The sequence below is a fragment of the Candoia aspera genome, chromosome 7 (assembly GCF_035149785.1).
Source record: "Candoia aspera isolate rCanAsp1 chromosome 7, rCanAsp1.hap2, whole genome shotgun sequence".
Taxonomy (NCBI): domain Eukaryota; kingdom Metazoa; phylum Chordata; class Lepidosauria; order Squamata; family Boidae; genus Candoia; species Candoia aspera.
Genome location: NC_086159.1, coordinates 19,776,416 through 19,796,967, shown reverse-complemented (window position 1 = coordinate 19,796,967; position 20,552 = coordinate 19,776,416). Strand labels below are relative to the sequence as shown.

At 39.0% G+C, this 20,552-nt stretch overlaps 1 protein-coding gene across 1 annotated transcript in view; it reads left to right on the top strand.

The window, feature by feature from the left end:
* The window catches only part of DGKI (diacylglycerol kinase iota), a 220,799-nt gene extending 202,977 nt beyond the window's left edge, over nt 1-17,822 (top strand). Inside the window, exons 30-34 of the mRNA XM_063308888.1 lie at nt 6,351-6,388; nt 9,113-9,233; nt 14,673-14,709; nt 16,265-16,364; nt 17,164-17,822. Of these exons, the coding sequence (XP_063164958.1) occupies nt 6,351-6,388; nt 9,113-9,233; nt 14,673-14,709; nt 16,265-16,364; nt 17,164-17,280 (413 nt within the window). The 3' untranslated portion in view covers nt 17,281-17,822. The remainder of the gene's footprint in view (nt 1-6,350; nt 6,389-9,112; nt 9,234-14,672; nt 14,710-16,264; nt 16,365-17,163) is intronic.
* Nucleotides 17,823-20,552: the final 2,730 nt, after the last annotated feature.

Sequence of the window (20,552 nt, the reverse complement as noted above, 5' to 3'; positions counted from 1 at the left end):
TTCTACTTTTATTTTTAAAAAAGGTTTGCTACCAGCTTATTGCCATTCTTCCACTGAATAGGAATATCATCCATTGAATGGGGATGCCATATCATGATTGGTCAGTAGAGGAAACCATCTTTTTCTTCCTACACTGTAAGGCCCAGGGAACAATGGCAACTCATAATGCAACATAGATCCCATTGGAAAAGCTTGTGGTGCGATTCACTTGAAGCATTTGGAAAGCTGGGAGTGAAGGCAGCTCAGTTTTGGTGTTCTGCCCCTTTCTAAATTAGTAGATTTTGTCCTCTGCCCACAAGGTCTCAGAAAATTTGTGCAAGGGACATTCTGGAATTCTGGATAGGTGGATTCTTATTCAGCTTATTTATTCAGTTACTAAAATGGGTGGATGGATGGATGGATGGATGATGTGCCATCAGGTTGGTGCTGATTCTTATCGACCACATAGATAGACTTTCTTCTGGATGATTTGTCCCCAACCTGACCCTTGAAATCTCCCAATGGTGAAACTCCACATTGCTGTTACTGAGTCCATCCAATTTAGTCCTTGTAGCTAAATATTGAAGAAGAGAACCCCCAAACACTTCTAGTTGTTATTATTAATTAAATTTGTCACTGCCCAAAGTCTCAACAACTCTGCTCTAGTATGCCTGAAATTAGTTGGATTTGCCATCCATAAAACTGGTGATCCAGAAAAGTGATTGGTTGTTGTTTTTCTTAATACATTAATTTCTTAATACATTTAAATTCTTAAAAGTAATTGTTTTCTGTTTTTTCCACTGAAATTTCTTTCCGCCTGCCACTCCAACCTCTGACAAAGAGATAAGGAAATGTCTTGAAAACCACAGGTTAATATTGAGTAAAACATCTTACTTTGCAGGGGGGGGGAGCCTTTTCTTTATCTAAGTTATCAGATATTTTTGGAAAAGGGTGATGTGAAACATTAGCCAGGTCTTGGCAAATTTGAGACTTTCTCCTGAAAGTGCGATAAAATCACTGGCTACTAAGTAATAGTGAGGTGGCATCAATTCAGTCTTGATTCCTAGGCAAATGTTTTGCCTTGTCCTTGGTAATCAGTTGTAGCTCCAGAGACAGCTGTGTAATTTCTATGATCTTATCCATCTACCATATCTATGGTCATTGCCTTCTTCTACTTCCCTTAATCTTGGCAAGTATTGTCTTGTATAACATGCCTAAATAATGTGAGTTTCTGTCTGAAAATCACATTCAGGATTTATTTGGTCCATGATTAAATGATGGTTTTTCAGTTCAAAAGCATTTATCTTCTTTTTCTCATTCTATGTCCAACTTTCACAATTGGCCATTACTGCTAGAAACACCGTTGCTTGAACTATTTCCATCTTTGTTGTCATAGAAATAACCTTATCTTGTCAAAGCTTGTCATTTTGCCCTAGGCAGGGGCATAGCCAGTGTCAAAAAGGAAATAATGATAAATGAAATTAAAATATTAAATACATAATAAGGAAATAATAGGCAGAGAAGCCAAACTAGATCTTCATACAATGCAGATGGTGATCAAGAGAATATATAGAGTGTAATAATAACAACATAAACAAATTCAAACTCACCAGCCAGCTAACCCAAGGCAGCTGAGGCCAGGAGTATACACAGAATCCAATAATAATATACAACATGCCAAATCAAACCTTTAAAAATTAAAACAGGCAGTGCTACATACCTTTGGTGCAGGCAGGGAATGGTACAAGGAAATTGGTAAGTCTTCTCTTTACCTGACCCACTCAAGCACTTGTCTGTCTTTAGGCAGCTTCTTCTAGATTCTGAATCATTGCGTTCTCTGCACTCAACAGTTCTATGGGCTGTGAGTTCTTGAGCACTGCTGAAGAATCAGGCAGTACTGGAATTGGGTATCACATATCACCAGCACCAACCACTCATTCAGTCCCTGCACCCCCACCCCCCGCAAAAGCCGACATGCCTGGCAAGAGATTTGGTCTAAATTTGGAAAATAGCCAAGCTGTTCTTGTTGGACCTGCACAGTGGCTTTATTATTCTGTTTAAGCTTCTCTTATTGCTATTGTTTCAAAATGGATCAGATGACTGGCATAGTCCATTTGAAATAATGAAATGTAAGGACACATTTTAGGGGATTAGTAAGTGTCTGTGGGAAATGCCTGAGAAGCCAGGAGATATGAGAACTGTTGTCAGTCGCTCTCTCTGTTTTGTTCAGTAACAGTTTTTGCCTGCTTAATATTTAGCATTAACCCAGATGTTTCACTTTCCATTTTTAATTTCGTAATGAGCTACTCCGTACTTTTCGCTGATATAATCTGCTTATCTCAGATACTTAGTTTTTGGGCCTTCTATTTTGATTCTAACTGTCATCACTTCCAATTCTGTCTTTCCTAAAATATATTGTATATAATTATACAATAAGGGGAAAATGTGTATCCTCTTTTCACTGTCTCTTGTCCTAAACCACTCTGTTTCTCCAAGCAAGCTCAGTCTGTGCAATAGCTTCTTGTTCATTGTCCAGATATTTCCACAGAATAATCAAGCATTTTGGCACAAATATCGCCCTTAATATGTTCCACTTTCTAGCATAATCTATATACCCCAATAAAGTAAAGCTAAATCTCCATTTATTTGTTTAATAAATTGGCTGCCCATCTCATATACATAACTCTGGGTGACTAACAATTAAAACCAAATAAAAACAGATTAAAAATACAACCAGTAATTAAAAACATAAATAACATAATACAGCATAAAACAGCAGCTGAGAACAATCACAATACCTCACAATCAGTATAACCAAGAAGTGGGCTCATCCACAATATCAGGGCCCCAGGCTTGATGGGAAAGACAAGTTTTGAATGCCTTGTAAAAGGCCAGCAGGTTTGGAGCAAGTCAGGGCGGATGATGTTCCAAAGGGTGGATGCCATGATGGAAAAGGCCCTCTTCCTGGGTCCCCCCAGATGGCATCCTCTTGTGGATGGGATCAGGAGCATGCCTATCTTGCTAGACCTAAGGGGACAGGTAGACACTACTGTTTAATATTCTTCTGTTCTTTCCATTATGTTAGTTATGTAATAGCACATCCCTCTGACTTTTCTGAAATAGGCCTATCCGTTTGGCTTCCCTTTCTCTATATATGAATCTATTCTTTGTAAAATCTGAAGCAAAACTTTTCTTGCATGTAGAATTAGACTTCTGAGAATATTGTGGACAGCCAAGAAAACAAACATGTGGATCATCGAACAAATCAACCCAGAGTTCTCGCTTAAGGCACAAATGACCAGGCTCAAATTATTCTACTTCAGACACATTACGTGAAGACCCAGCTCTCTGGAGAAGACTCTAATGCTGGGAAAGGTGGAAGGAAGGAGAAGAAGAGGATGACCAGCAACAAGGTGGATAGACTCAGTTATGGTGGTAATGAGTGCACCACTGAGGTTAGGGATAGATCGTCTTGGAGAAAATCTATCTGTGTGATTGCTAGGATGATGGCACATTATCAGTAATCAATAATTAGTGGAGTGAGTGGCTCAGCTGTTTGCATATTCTCATGCATTCCCCTTCTTTGATGTTGGTATTATTTTCCAATCCCTAGTCTTCTTCTATATTTTTTGACAGCTGGTAGCACTGCCTTTTCTCTCACAGTTTTGAACAATTCAGTGGGCATTTCATTTGCACCTGGTCCTTTTTTATTTGATGATTGGTCTATTGTTTGTTGTACCTTGTGTCTGGAATTGGTTCCTCTCTCTTCAAAAGTTTCTGTCCTTCAGGGTTCTTGGGGTGTGTATGTCAAAAAAGGCAAGATGGCAGCTGCAACTGCATAATCAAAGCTCTCCTCACCATGACACATAAAACGGGCAGGGCTTCAAACACAAAGTTGCAGTCACCATCTTGACTTTTTGACCCTCCACTGCAGACATCTCTGTTGTTATAAACCCCCCGTTTTTTTTAGCATTATCATGCATCTTCTTTTAACCTTTTGATTTCTATTACATGTCTTCCATGATTACTCTTGCATATTCCTACCATAGCTATAAATTTTCCTGGGATATTTATTTCCCCTTTCTTGCTATTTTTCTCTATTTATTCATATTCTTGACTGAGATATAGTTCCTTACCTCTTTTCCCCCCCTGTTGTTGGAGGTTTGCATTCAGTTGACATACATCTTCCTTGTTCAAGGCTTTTTTCTTTTTTTATATCTTTCTTTAGCTATCATGATAGCTTATTTTGAAAATCTCTTGGATCATTTCCCTCTTGAACTTCGGGGATTTTTTCCCCCCTCACTTCAGTTTTTATGATGTCTCTTATCTGTTTCTATAACTTCTTAGGCAAAGTATACTGAATTGTTTTGGTTTTTTTAAAATTATCTTATATTCTGACTACATGTCCTCCAAGTCAAATTTTAACCACTAAAATATTATTCTGCTTTGAACAATAATCAAAGCATATTCTTCATCAAATTAAGGAACAATGGTAGGAAATTCAGAAAAAAATCCAGCAAAATATTAAAACAGAGTACTTAGAAAAGTAGCAAATACAGAGATAAGAATTTGGTGCTAAAAGTCTACAGTCTTGTCTATAAAGTCTACAAAACCATGGTGGGCTGTGGAGTTCATGTACTAATGTTATTTGATGAAGTGGTTAAGAGGTGTATAGGTGAATGCCCTATTCCTCCAGCATTGCAACCTTCATTCAATCACAAAGGAAGACATCATGAGGGAAGTTCAGAATTTTTTTTCCAAGGCAGTTGGGAAGCCTGCAGAATAATGGAGAAAAACGTAGCAAAATACACAACAGTAGTTTTTGCCATCTCGTAACAAGAAACTAGGGGGGGAAAAGGAAAAGAAACTCTAAAGAAATTTCTGGTAATTCTCCCTGACAATGAGGTAGGAAAACAGATACCTCTTCTGATACAAATAAAATTTGGATAAATTGAAAACAGATTTTGGCACAATTTTAGTCTATTTGACCTTGTCTGCTAAGAAGAAATAACAAAGAAATTGCAGCCAAATTCTTCTTTATACATTCTGAGTAGATTCCTTTTGTATGGATTCCTAGAGTACATGATTTATAATCCGATTATTGAATTGATGCTTTTGGCCAGGGATAACTTTAAAATTTTGACATGGCTAAAGAAGAGCCTTGTGTTCTTCAGTAACTTGAGTTTTGAACATTCATTAGCCCAAGAATAAATATGGGTAATCATCAAGAACCTGGAATTCAGATGGGTAATCATTGAGAACCTGGAGTAGGTTCAGAGAAAGGCCGTGATGATGATCAGGAACTAGAAACAACTTCCTACGAAAAGCAATTGAAGAAGCTAGGCACCTTTAGCCTTGAGAACAGAAGACTGGAGAGGATACGATAGCACACAAGTACTCAAAGAATGTCAGAATATCAAGACCTATCCTTTATTGTTCCAGAGTATAAGAATGAGTATAAGTTGTTGGGAAAGCAGATTCGAGTTGAATGTTAGAAGGAAAGCCTTGATAATAAGAATAGTTTGGCAGTAGGTCCTAGATGTGTTCAAGCAAAGGCTGGACAACTTTCTGTTAGAGATGCTCTAAACTGGAGACCTCCACTGAGTGCAAGCTGGATTTGATTGTCTAAATGGCTTCTTCCAACAACACAATTCTGTGATTCAGTTCCTATTGTTATTGCAATGTCTGTTTCAATTTTCTGACAAAATCGTCCAATTTTTCAGATGCCTCTATTGGTGAAGGTATTTTTACACTTATACAGTATTAATGTTTTTGCACCTATGAACCATTTTGAAGACTAGGGCAAATGGTAAAAAAAGGAGAAAAAGTCTCTGTGTATGTTTCTCACTTGACCTAATGTTAGTTAAACCATCTTTGTGTTTAAGAGATTGAGAATTTCCTATTTTTTTTTCTCTCTCTCTCATACACACAGTGTAGTTTAGGTAGAAGTGAGGCCTTTCTATCCTCACATATTTCTTATTAAATCAGGCTTTTACTTCATATATAATGAATGTCTATTAGCATTCATTGATGCTGGGCCAAACCCTAGACAGCTATATCATGAGCAGTTACCGTTACTTAAATAGGATATTCTGCAATGTAATTACTCAGTATTCTTTCTGTACTCAGTTTATGGTCAGGAGCATATTTTCTCACAGAGACTCTTGGTGAATTCAGTTCAAACAAATCGATCAGTTAATTTAAGCACAAACTAATTTAAGCCTCAAAATGCATTGTTAAAAAGCGTTGGAAGATCATGTCTGTAGAATATCAGCCTTCAGAATATAGTCTGTTAACGTAATCAAGAAAAATGAATGCCTCTTATGTCAATAATAATTATGAATGCTAATGTCTCCTTATGTCCTTTGCAGCACTTTTACAGTCAGTAATAGCTGGCGATTTTCTAAGAGTAAGTAAAAGCAGTATCATATTCTATATCACTTTGATAGTATGTGTTGAGTTGCTAACAATGGGTTTTTATACACCCTACAGTATCATTCAGTGATACTTCCATATCACTGTTTTGCCCTACATTGGGATCAATTCCAGATCTGATAGAGCAAGTAATATTGTACATTTTGGGTAGTACAGTAGATTTATTCCTGGCTTTGCTCCAGGTAATTAGAAACTATAGCAAGTGTGGTATTTTCCTTTGAATTGTTGCAATTCTAAAGTCCTTTTGGGAATACTTGGTGGGAATGCTTTCCTTCCCCTGCCTGCTGGCAACCTCTCTTGTCTACCCTGCCCCCACCCACAGAAATTCAGCATCCCGTTCCTGGATCTGATCGATCTTTGGGATATAGTTCCAGAAGCATTGATCCTCGTGTCTTTTATCCAGTGACCACAAGTGGGCTTTAGATAATGAGCAAGGGATTCTCTTCTTTCCCATCTCACCACGAGGGCAGCTCAGAGTTACAGGCTGTAACTTTATAAAATTGACTTAACCTTTTGGCTCCTAAACCACTATCTCTTTCAGATGCTCTTGACAGCCATATATGAACTGCTAAATATAAACTCAGTGAACAAGCTGGAGGATGCTAACCAGGGTTACCTCAATTTTTTCTCTACAGAGCCTTCTTGTACGAGCCAGTTAGAAATTGTCTCCACCCTCTTCCAGTTCAGTCACCATAGCATCATACAACCACATCTATTAGGAAAAACACTTGGCAGCAGAGGGGAAGCTTGGGCAACTGATTCCTTGCCTCCCTTTAAAATTGCCCTAAAGATGGTTAACAAATGCAAATTAACTTCAGCTTTGTGGGGACACATTGTGTGCCAGCTGTTAAAGCACCTGATTGAAATAAAAGGTCCTGTGATGAGTATTACCCTAAATCTAATAATGCATTGCCTATAAGGTCTTATGCTTTGTTACTTTTGTAATTCTTCTTGTTCATTGTTGCCATGCTCTCCATTAGGAATGCACAGCCTGAGGCCTCAGGGCTGCATGGCATCTAATTAAAGTCTTGGTTGAGCCTTCAGAGTCTTTCCAAAATTTTAAACTATTTTGTTTGTTTTATGTGGCCAAGGAGAAGAATTAATATTGTTTTTGTTAACCATTGAGACAGTCTTGTCTCCTGGTGACTGCCTGGACAAGTCCCTGCAGTTTTCTTGGCAAGGTTTTTCAGAAGTGGTTTGCCATTGCCTCCTTCCTAGGGCTGAGAGAGAGTGGCTGGCCCAAAGTCACCTAGCTGGCTTTGTGCCTAAGGCAGGACTAGTATCTCATGGCCTTCCTGTTTCTAGCCTGGTGCCTTAACCACTACACAAAAGTGGCTCTTAGTCAACAAATACATGAGGAATAATCATATTAATGCATTCAATGTGATTAAATAACAAAATCCAAATTAATTTTTTGTCTTAGCATTGCACATAGAATGCATTAATATGATAACAATCATCTTAATGCATTCAGTGTGATTAAATAACAAAATCCAATTTTGTTTTTTGTCTTTGGGCTGTCCCTACCCATATTTTGGAGTGCAATCCCCAATATCTCATTTGAGTGCCAATCTCTGTTTGAAAGGGTTGTGTTTCTCTATCTTGAAATACCTTTCTAATCTTAAAAAAAGAGGTAGTGCTTAAAGAATAGGCAATCACAAGGACCTCAGAATTTTAGTAACACTGCAACTTCAAAACTGAAGAATTTCGGTTAGACTCAAGCAGCTGCCAGAATAAGCAAAGTGCACCACAGTCTATCATCTCATGATTTGATATACGACCAACCTAATAGTACATTCTCTGCTCCTCTTTACACTTCACTGCAATTTGAGTATTTGCTGTGAATGCAGTTCAGTAATTAAACAGGTTCCAGGAACACCAAGTCTGATCAGTATCCTCTAATGCCAGAGTTGAAAAGGGAGAGCATTCCGCCCTGTCTGTGGTAATTATCCTTTGTTTTGCAACAGCTGAGGCTCAAATCGAAGGATATATTTCTCTGATTGGCAGATTGCATTTGTTTCAGATTTGATTTTCTTTTTTCAATGTAAGCGTTTGCAATGTTTTCGGTTTCAAGCAAGCTGTCTGGTACATGGGTTAGGGGTATTCTTATTTCTTCTCAGCTGCTACAATCTTGCTGGTGCTTGACAGAGGCCTTCTAATCTATCTCCCTCCCTCCCCTGCTTTATAATGCTGAGTAGATACACAGTGTGACCAATTTAAATCAACAGAATATCACCCTACAAAATCTGCCCAAACCATAATTCACAGTTTTCCCCGATCTACAACCTTCCAGATGTGTTGAGGTTGTTGTGTCCAGAATTTCCACCCAGAGTGGCCAACTTCTCAAGACCAGGTTGGAAAAGGCTGCCATATGCACTGTAAAATAACCAGACCATAAATGTTTTTTGATCTTAGACAAAAATCAGTGTATAATTAGGGGCCTGCACCTTGACTGATCTCAGCACATGAAAAGAGAAGAATGGCCAAACAAAGAAAAGTAAACTTAAAAATGCTGTCTCATTCTATCCCCCACCATCAGCTCCAAAGCGGTTTGCTTCCTCTCCTCTATCTCTAGGAATCTGCGCTTGCTGCCTGGGCTGCATTTGGTGAGGCAAGCTACTGAATCCACTCATTTGTATGACTGCTGCTGAAATGAAATGATGATTTTGAATAGTTACATTTTTTCTCTCTATTCCAGTTCATAGAATGCTGTAAAAAGGGAGCTAATCTGTTAATCCGGGGACCTGACCACAGTTCCTTGCTTCATCATGCAGCCAAGACTGGGCATGGTGAGATTGTGAAGTACATTCTAGACCACGGTGAGTGAATTATTCATCCTGGTTCACCCATTAAAGGTCTGAACCAGGAGTAGCATTTAAGGAAGCAGATAATGGTCTTGTCAAACCGGTTGCTGGTTTGTTTCTCACTCTGAGCCTGTTTTATGAATTAGCGGAAGTGTTATACATTAATAGAGGAAACTGCTTCCAATTTCACAGATAGATCAGGCTCCTGATGCTGGAACTAGGAAAGAAGCTCTGTCTAATTCTCCTTCCTTCTAATATGGCTGGTACAGAAATAGTTTTGCAGAGACCTTTACAGCTGTGGCTAAAAAAAACTCAGTGGGCCCTTTTTCAACATATGCATACTCCCTTTCATTTGAAAATCTGGAACAAAAGTTGAACAATAGTCATGGTAAATGGTGGATAACAAAACTTACATTTAATGCTTTTCCATTACAATCACAAGGTTTTTACAAGTGCTTAATATGGTTGGTTGGAAGCATGCCCTGAATTTATTATTAATATTAATATTACTACGACTACTTCTATTTGGTCGCACAGTCAGCCAGATGATTAGACTGGATTTGGCATTTTTATCCATCTATCGAGTCCTTTCCAAGGACCTGGGACAGGCAGATAATGTTTGATGGTATTAAAGGTATTATCGCAGGATGTAAGCTGTTCCAAGCAAAGCTGTCTTTTTCAAATGACTGATGGTGATTTTGTCAATGCTGATGGTGTTCAAATGGTGCTCCAGATGTTTTGGAATTGCACCCAAGGCACCAATCATTGCCTATGATTGTCATACTTCTCTATAAGAATAACTTATAGAGAAATATGCAAATACCTGAAACAACTATGCCAGTATATTTTATTTTATTCATGGCTGATAAAAAGCAATCCCAGAAGTGATTAAGAACAAGTGTGTATATGTTGCTGAATATGTTATTAAGAGTTGAAGGTTATTAAGAACAAGTGTGTATGCTGCAATCAGTTCTTAATGGGGTAACCCCTGAAAATGGCCCAGAAACCATGACTGAGGCAGAATGCAAAAGCAAAGAACTGTGTGTTGCCTCTTAAAGGTGCCATATCACCTTCTGTGCTGAAATACAGGTAGTCCTCGCTTGACAACCATTCGTTTAATGACAGTTCAGAATTAACAATGGTGCTGAAAAACCAACTTGTGACTGGTCCTCACACTTACGACCGTCGCAGCATCCCCCTGGTCACTTGATCATAATTTGGGTGCTTGGCCACCTGTTCACATTTATGACCATCATAGCATCCCATGGTCATGTGATCCCCGTTTTCAACCTTCCTGGCCCGTATCTGGCAAGCAAAATCAATGGGGAATCACATGATTTGCTTAAAAACCATGTGGTTCACTTATTGCCTGCAATGATTTGCTTAATGACTGCTGCAAAAAAGCTCATAAAATTGGGTCAGATTTGCTTAATGACTGCTTCACTTAGCACCCAAAATTCCAGTCCCAATTATGGTCATTAAGCAAGGACTACCTGTAAGATTGCTTAGAGTGAAATTACTTACAGGACAGTCTTCTTCCATAATCCAGGAATTTCAGTGGAGCACCTTTTAGAAGTCTTCCCATGGGTACATGTAACATCAACAGCCTTTTCTACTTCTTTAGTGGAAGGATCTAGACCAGTGTTTCTCAGCCTCAGTGACTTTAAGATGTGTGGACTTCAATCCCAGAATTCTCCAGCCAGCATGGTGAGATTGTGAGCATGCTGGTTGGGGAATTCTGGGATTGAAGTCCACACATCTTAAAGTTGCTGAGGTTGAGAAACACTGATCTAGACAATGGAACAATTTGCCTTTGGCATAGAGGGTGGTTCTCTCCTTCTTACAGTTTAGAAAAGGTCTTAAAACATTTCCTGGCCTTTTAGAACTTTTAAGTTTCTTAGCTGGGATTTAATGGTTAATTATTTTGGAATTCCATGTATATTGATATTTTTAAGCAAGGAATCAAGACTGACTTGAAAGTGCACCCAGACAAGCTTCAAAATGCAACTGGGCAGAATAGACATCTTAAAATAGTAACTGAAGAAATAAGAGGCTTCTGTGTTATGATTTTCTGTACAATGGGGAGCACTAAAAAAGAAATAATTTATGAACTCCTAAAATCATGAGAGCCAGTTTGGTGCAGTGGTTAAGTCATCAGGCTAGAAACCAGGAAACCATGAGCTCTAGTCCCGCCTTAGGCACAAAGCCAGCTCGGTGGCCTTCAGCGAGTCACTTTCTTTTAGCCCTAGGAAGTGGGCTATGGCAAACCACTTCTGAAATCTTGCCAAGAAAACTGCAGGGACTTGTCCAGGCAATCTCCAGGAGTCAACAATGACTCGAAGGGACACAAACACAAGATCATGAATTCTATTAAAACCATAGCAATTATTATGGTTCCAAATTCAATAAATGAATAAAAATGACATTTTATTAAAAAAAACAACAACCTTGGGGTTTCAGTTGATTACATAATGTTTTCTAAAAAAGAGAAACATAAAAGCACTGTCAAATAGAGCACACCTCCTTGTTTGAATACTATTGCTTAAAACTGGGTTTCCTCAAATTGAGCTTGGGATTTATTACAGCCTATTTTTTTTCTTTATGTATGTGCAAAATGGCAGACAGGCTTTTGCATATGCATAAAGGACATTTTTTAAAAACGTAGGTCATCTGATTGCTAACCCTCCAGTTATAGAGTACAAAAGAAAGGTGCCCTCTTTTTCCTCTCCCTTCTGACCAGAAAATTATTTCTATGTTTTGTAAGGATGTATTTTTTTATTCCTCCCTGAAAGCTCCAATTTGGGACTACAGATCACACATAAGGAAACAACCGTTTAAACAATTGCTTCATTTCATTAAAATGAAATGGCATTGGAAACAGCTTTAAAAAGCTGCCTTTTGAGATATTAAAGGATGCAGAAAAGATCTATGCTTATTGTGGGAAGGAACTACAGTATTCTATTAAATATCTTCTTCGCTAGCCCCACATATAGTAGTGCAGCATATCATCATCATCATCATTCCATAAAATAGTTCTTAACTCCCATCATTATTTATATTGTTTCCTCTGATTACAGTACTAAAATTTTATCAGCTGAACTTCTTTATCCACAGTTGTTTCTAAATGTGTACGGAATGTGTGTGATTATTCCTACCATGCTGTCCTAGTCAACTGCAGGGTTCTTTTTGACCTGTCCTCTCACACCCATCTGTTTGGGTATTAATCATACATGTGTCATATGTGTTGGGGACTGCAAAAGAGAATAGGTTGGTTACATGTACAAGGAACAGGATAAGTATTTCCTTGTTTGGCTGGTAGTATATAATACAGAGGGTAGGATTGTTTGGGAAGGAGGGAGTGACAATTATGGGGCCATTTTGTTGGAAAATTCCACTGAGACCTGACATTTTTGCTTTCTCTGTTCTCTTATTATGAGCTCAGTGAAGGACCAGCTATCTGCCTTTTAGCATCTTTCCCCATCCTCTGCTTTCCCACATGTACAAACAACATTACAGAAACTCAAGCTGATTTGCATCCTGGGAAACCACTGGTCCATGTGTGTGCTTGAGCAACTGAAGGCTGGGGGAGGAGAAAGGAGTTAATAATTAGAAAGAGATTGATGATTAGAGACATTAAGGGCAGACTGTGGTTCCCATGGGGCACCTTCTCCAATACTACCCACGTTTTAGCTCTTTTCAAGTGAGAGTGCCCCCATTATTTCCTCTTGATTTCCCAGAGTCCTTTATTTATTTCTTTGCCTCCTTGCATCTCCTTCCTTCCCACCCTCCCTCTTGTTTTATTTTATTTTCCCTCCCTGCTGTTTTTCTTGATGGAAATCTCACTGATGCGTTTCCCTTTTGGATTTGTCTTGGGTTAGTTGGCGCTCCCTCCCTCCCTCCCTCCCTCCCTCCATCAGCCCCTTTTCTTTTCACTTGTCCCTTGCTAAGGCAGCCAGCTCCCTGCTGTGGCAGGAGGACAATAGCATTTGCTTTTCCAGAGCCAACCTTTCCCACATCTGTGCAGCTATTGTCCTGCACCAGAGGGGGATTTGGAATCCTTAGCTGGCAGCAAGTAGTAGCTCTGAGGGACAGAAAGTTAGAAGGGGGAGTTTATTTGGAGGCCCATAATATTGAATAAGTCTCATAGTTCACAATTAACCTTTTTTTTTCTTTACTTTCTTTTTGTCTCCCCTTTTATTTTCTCTTTATCTTTAGACTGTCAGCCCCTTGGGTGGGGCCTGTTCAGTCTTTAGTATCTTTAGGAGTTTATAAAGAATATAATAATGCTTATTTATTTATTGTTACTATTACTGTTGTTATAAATTATTTGCTGGTTCCTCATTACCAAACTCAGGGGTCTGTAAAGACATAAAAGATTGCATTGCTATTCTTGACTGATTTTGACTGATTATGTACCATCAAGTCAGTATTGACTCTTAGCAAGCACACAGATATATTTTCTCCATTGCTATTCTAGCTGGAATCAAGTCTACAGGGTCTCAGGCAGTAGAACTTCCTGAGTCTTTTAACCGGTCTTCTAACTGGGGGTGCTGAACCTGGAACTGCTACGTATGAAGCATGTATCCCATCTCTAAGTTACCTCTTCCCCACAGTTACTTTTCATATCACTTTCTTCCTACAAGTATACAGTATGTTGGGAAGGGGCCTGTACACCTTTGTTATCAATAGTCTAAAGCAGAGGTCCCCAAACTCTTCAGCTCATCAACCCCTTCATGAAATTTCAGATTGTTCATTGACCCCCACCCAAACATTTATTATATGAAAATAATTTAATAAACGCTACTTTAACTAATAGTACTATGAACAACAATATCAACAACAGATAGTCCCATCAAGCCTTGTGGGTCGATATTGACCATTTTGGGGAACCTGGTCCAAAGCAAGATTGGGACACAACTTTCACTGGGTGAGAAAGGGAGTGAAATTTTTCCCCATGCCTCTGAATTTGAATCCAGAGTTTAGTTCAGAGTTAAACATATCTTATGGACTTTCTAAATTTAATCAGTTCGGGGAAATTGTTTAGCCTGCCCCCTCTTCAAAAAGGAGAAGATTATGAGCAATACAGGTTCTTAGATTTAGCTTACTGTGAGTGAATATCCTCTCTTCCATTATATCACCATTTCTCCATCATTCTGCAGCTTCCCATAATTCCATTCAGTCTCAGGAGGGCTTTTCCAGATTGGGAAGTATGGGCAGCAAAGAATGATTATAGAAGTTGTAGAGAAAAACATTAACTGTTGCATCCTCAGCCATAAGGTAGGCTCAGAAACACCCTGAAAGAAACATTAAAGCACTCTGAGGATGAACTAAAACCAAAAACCAAAAGATAAGAGTCTTTCATACAGGAAGAAAACTTCTAGGGGAGTGGGGAACAGATTTCACCATCCAGTAGGCAACAAGAGCATCATCTGTCTTATTTTCTTTTCTTTTTAGGTCCTTCTGAGTTACTGGATATGACAGATAGTGAAACGTAAGTCTTGCTCACTCAGCTTCTCTTCTAATGTTTTCATTCCAGCTTACTTTTAGTTGCATATAAAATCAGATCAGTGTGATGTAAGATTAAACATAAAATAACAACACAATGTGTTGATTTACACAACTTCAGCAAGTCCATTCCTACTATATAATATATTTTATCCCTTTCTAAAACTCATGAAGTTCTAAAATCCACAGTTCTGTTCTGAAACCCCTTTGTAAGTATTATGATCCTTTCTACTAAATCCAAAGTGGTTACTCTGAGTGCAGTATTAGATATATGAATGCTTGTTAAGGGTTAGGATTTTTGTTCTGGTTTCCCATCTAAGTCTAAAATAGAAAGGAATAGAACTTTCATCTCTAGCCAGCATGGCCAGTAGTATCTCTTCTGTGCCTTCCATGCGACTTATTCTGCCTCAGAATGATCATCTGACTCTGCAGTATTGATCAGTTGCCAATATGGTGTTATCAAGTGATCATTGCCCAGAAGAAGCTGGGAAAAGAAGGCTCGTATGCTACTGTGAAGCAGTATATGAGACAGGGCGCTACCTTAAAGTAAAAAGCAAACAAACAAACAAACAAACAGACAAGGCTTTAGCCACCTCCAAGCTATTACCTTGCACTATCATTTCCTAATTTGCTAAGTGGGCAAATTAAAGGACAGTGAATAGACTGCCACCATGTTAGTCCAAAAGCATCTGAAGTGAACAACCAGGTTAGTGAAAAGGGAATGGTGCTGCAGGAAGAAGAAAAAAAATGCCCAAGACTTCTAGAGATCTAGCTCTAGAATTTTGCAAAGAGTCTTAGAAGCTACTGAATTGTGGGTTCTAGTCAATCTATACTTGCATCTCTTAGCTTCTGAATAGAATTAATTTCTGCCCTTGGCTCCTTGTGAAGGTCCTACAATAAGAATACAAAGATCAGTCGTTAGGCAGCCTGTGAGAATCACAGCTTGTACTTGCAATCACCGCTAAATCCTTTGGTTCAAGCCCAACGCCCCACCCCAAAATGGTATAAAGTGACCTCTTCATATTTATTTAAATGTTATCACCCAGATTTTATAGTATATACATCTTCAGGGATGACATAATACTCAATTCCAAAATCTAGGGAATTACACAACATGAATATTGATGTCTGCTTTAAAGATTTTAAAGCACACATATGCAAGCATACTCTGCTGTTTGAAGCCAAATAATTTTATTCTTCAGATTCTGGAAGAAACATGGAAATGAAAGAGAAAGAAATTCGCTCAGCAAAGGAATTCATCCAAATGGGCAGGGGGGTGGGGAAAAAATATCCACCTTGTAACTGATTTAAAATGGGACTTCAGTCTGGATAACAACTTAACATTCAGTATGTTGCTTTAAGCATGACAATTAAAAAAAACCCCAAAATGCAACTTTTGAGCACTCTTAAGGCCATGTGCTGCTTTACCAAAGACCTAGAGGACAAATTAAGAAAATGTGTCTGTGTCAGCAACCCTAAAAATTATGTCCTGTTGAATGTAATTCATTATATTGATAGTTTTTCTTCCATTAAACACACAGGGGTGAGACAGCATTGCACAAGGCAGCTTGCCAACGCCACCGTGGCATCTGCCAGCTGCTGGTAGAGGCAGGAGCATCGTTGAGGAAAATGGACTCCAAGGTAACCAAACCAAACCAAACAAATCCATTTCAACAGAGCTCTGAGCAAGCGAAATCAATATGTAGCCAACTCAGGCAATGCCTTGGCAAATATGTCAAGACACTCTATGCTTGCTTGTTTTTCAGTGCACTTCTGCTGTGTTCACTTGGACGGAAGCCCCACTGATTTTGATGGCTTGTTTGTCATTTGCTGTCAGCAATTTCAAGTTGGCTTTTAATAGTAGTCAAAACCATGAAAATGTACAATAATATAAGTAATGTAAAATCGCTGCGTATGAGCAATATAGCCAGCTGGTAAATCAGCACCTTAAAAGATTTATATGATCTTGAAATGCCACTTAAGAATGGAATTAATGGGATTTCATGTAGTGCCTATACAGATGTAGATGTTTTTGTTTTAATTTGGAAGCCACTGCAGAAAGATTTTTGCTGACGAATCAGTTTAAGACTGCAAGAAAAAATTGTCAGACTGTAGCATTCAAGGATTTGTTTTCAGGGACCAGTGTTGATCTAAAACAGGTCTTCACACTTCAGATCCACCAAACCAAATCCCACTGGGGCTTTATATATGGTGGCCCATCAGACCACTTGACAGGCTAGCAGGATTGTCAAAGGAGCCATGCTAAATATTACTGTATTTTCAATATTCACTTTAAAAAGTGAATTCAGTGAGTTCATATTCAGTCAAAAAAGTACTAAGTAAATAAATCCTCATACTCAACATGCTGCTCGGTGTCTTTTGGTTCCCCTTTTCTATTGCTGAGAATTTCTGTTTTTCTTTTTCTGCCTTACCATTATAGGGTAAGACACCTCGAGACAGGGCCCAGCAGGCTGGGGATCCAGATTTAGCCTCCTACTTGGAGAGTCATCAGAATCACCCAGTAGTGCCCCACGAGGATCTAGAGACTGCCGTGTGATCTCTGTGATGTGCAAGAGAAAACTCTAGGAAGTGACAAAGCTGCACCTGAGGTACTCTTGAGGTGTCATGTGAGGAAGAAGCAAATGGAACCACCAGTCTCTCGCTCTCGTGCAAGAAGCCACATGTTGCTAAGGGCTACGGACTCTTGCCACGGAACTCTTGTGTTCCCACATGTCAGCTTGTAGGGATAAAGGAGGAGACTCAAAGGCCTGGGGAATCCATAGGCCAAGGAAATGTATTCTCACTGCTCTCCCCAAGTAGCATGAATGTCTCCCGTGTTCCTCTTGTAGAATCCGTTTGAATAAACAACAGCAACAAAAAGTGTGGGGGAAGAAACAAAATAACATGACTATTCACAATCCAGCCAAACATTTCTCTTCCCTTAACTCTTGCCATGAAACTCTTGTGTTTCCTGTCCTCCATCTCCTTCACTTTCATGCTCTATATTCCTCCTTCAGATGCTATGTTGCACATCAGTAAACCAGCATCTGTCTCTTTGTGCTAATTTTTCATCATTCTGGATTAAGTCAACTCTATGAAAACTGGAATGCTCACTGCAAAACTGTATTTTTAAATAATGAATTCTCACTTCATGTTCCCTCCAAGATTGCATTATTATATCATTGCTTCTTGTTCTGAACCCATTTTCCCCTTGCCTTCCTTGAATATACATCAAGTCTGTCGCAGAATCAATCACACAGAAGGAGAGTGATTTTATTATCTGTTTATAAATTCAAAGGCTGATGTGTGAATATAGGCCACAAAGAAAAAGATCAGGTGGTAGGGAAGTGATAAATACCTCTCAGAATATATGTGAGTTTTACTCAAATTCCAGAGTGAGACATACATAGACTTGTTTCAGACTTTAGGTTTGGTGATAACCTATGAGTGTCCCAAATTCTCAGAATAAACTGTGTACCTCATAGTCACTTTAGTGACCACTCTGGTGAGATAACTTGGTTTCCTCTTTACTGACCTCCTGATCACAACTGACTACAGTAGGTTGGTTGTTTTTAGTCTGGCATTGACAAACTTTGGTACTAAAAAAAATATTTCAAACTGCCAGAAACTAAGGGAAATATATCCATAACATTTTCTGCTTGTTTAATTACTTTAATGTGTAGCTCTTCACCTTGGCTAAAAGGTAAAGTTGGTTAAGTTTCCTTCGAGTTAAGCTTGACTTAAGACTCAATGAACAGAACCATGAAATTTTCTTGGCAACAGTAAACAATGGTTTGTCATTGTCATCCTTCTTGAATATTTTTTCAACTTCCCTGTCTAGACTGTAGCCCGGTACTCTCTGAAACTGTCCCATCCAAGTGCTGAACAAGGCTTGGTCCTATTTCACTTCCAAGCTCAGAAAAGATTAACCATGTGCTGTCACATATTGAGACATGGGTACAAGAAACTAAATAGAAACTATGAGTTGACTGAAAATCAAAATACATAGATAAGCCTATGCACTCTAAGCTCCTCTAGTGCAGCCTTCCCCATGTGTCTTAATAATAATGATGATATAATTAATAATGGGCCAGTCTCTCTCTCTCTCAGCCCAACTCACCTCACAGGGTTGTTGTTGTGGGGAAAATAGGAGGAGGAAGGATTAGGTACAGTATGTTCCCCTCCTTGAGTTATTTATAAAATAATAAAGGTGGGAATATATGTATGTATGTGTATATATATGTATATATACAGTATGTGTGTGTGTATGTGTGTGTATGTATTATGTGTGTGTGTATGTATGTGTGTGTGTGTGTATGTATGTATGTGTGTGTATGTATGTATGTATGTATATATATATATATATATATATATGGAGGTATAACTCAACACACATGGAGGGTATCTGCTTGAGTTGATTGTTCAGAAATTTGCTTACAATTATAGCTTGGATACTGCCTTTAGGCAGAATTGCTAGATTGAAGAATGCCTTTGGTCAGCCTTCTCCAACCTGGCTTCCTCCAGGCCTGTGGGGAGTGCAAATCCCAGAACTCATGGCCAGCATATATGTGGTCACAATTGTGCCATACAAAAGGAGCCATCAAGATCTTAGACTCTAGAACTGGACCTGATCCTACTTTAGTAGACTTGGAAGTCATTCTCCAGGGCTTAGTAGACCTATTCCAATCAAAGAAGCATCTGCACCAAGCTGAGAGTCCATTTGCAGACTTACTGTCTCTTTCTCTCCTTGTGCCAGACACAAGTTGTGAATCAATATTAAAAGGATTCAGACTCAGATTCAGTCTGCTTTGGAGGAGCTCTGCTATAATTTGAGCAACTCCCGATTTTACGTGAATCTGCCTGATTAAGTTTGGGATTCAGAATTCATCCAAATCTGATGCAGATTCATACTACATACTAATGTAAGATCAAGATGGAGGTTAAGCACATAATGAGGAGTCACAAATCGCTAGTGAGATTGTGAACAACATGGGCAGGGATCACAAACTTTTTGACTTGCAAGACAAGCAGGAATGCTGCTAAAACTTAGTCTACTTTGACTCCACAAGGCCACAGTGGGGTTACATAAGGAAGGCAAGGAGCAAAGCCTAGAACAAAGCTTGTGCAGGCTTGGAGAAAAGCTCGGAACAAGTTTTGACAGTGGTACCACTTTTGGTGGGCAAGTCTTCTGCTGGCCTGCCTAGGAAAAGCAGAGAATAAAGCCAGGAGTTGTGTTTAGCCATTTTGAGAGATGGCTAAATACAAGGGTCTAGCCCTTGGTCAAAAACATTCACCAATTACTACAGTGATGATCTGCAGATGATTTCCTGCTGGCTGTGACATCTACCATGAGGTGTCAGTACATCTATAGCAGCATTTCTCAACCTTGGCAGCTTGAAGATGTGTGGACTTCAACTCCCAGAATTCCCCAGCCAGCCTTGGGTTGTCAATGTTGAGAAACACTGATCTGATTTGGTGTGTTTGTAGAACTATGCATCAACAAAGTTCACTATTTCTGTCACTTATCTTAAATGTCTAACCTTTCGAAGTGGAAAAAAAAATGTTAGGTGGTAAGAGAAAAGCTAAAGATAACCATTCAGCCCAACTCTATCCCCAGTGAAATAATTAGTTTTATTTGTTGGGGAGGGAGGTTGCACAAGTTAATTTGTCATTTTAGGAGGTCACAGTATTCCAAAATTTGGGAATCCCTGCCTGTTTATTTTTCCCCATACAGTGGTTCAGTAACAATGTCACAATTAGTCTAAGTTCATTGTGCTGCCTTAGTAAAGTCTTTGACATGGAGACCCCCACCCCTCACCTTTGGGAGCT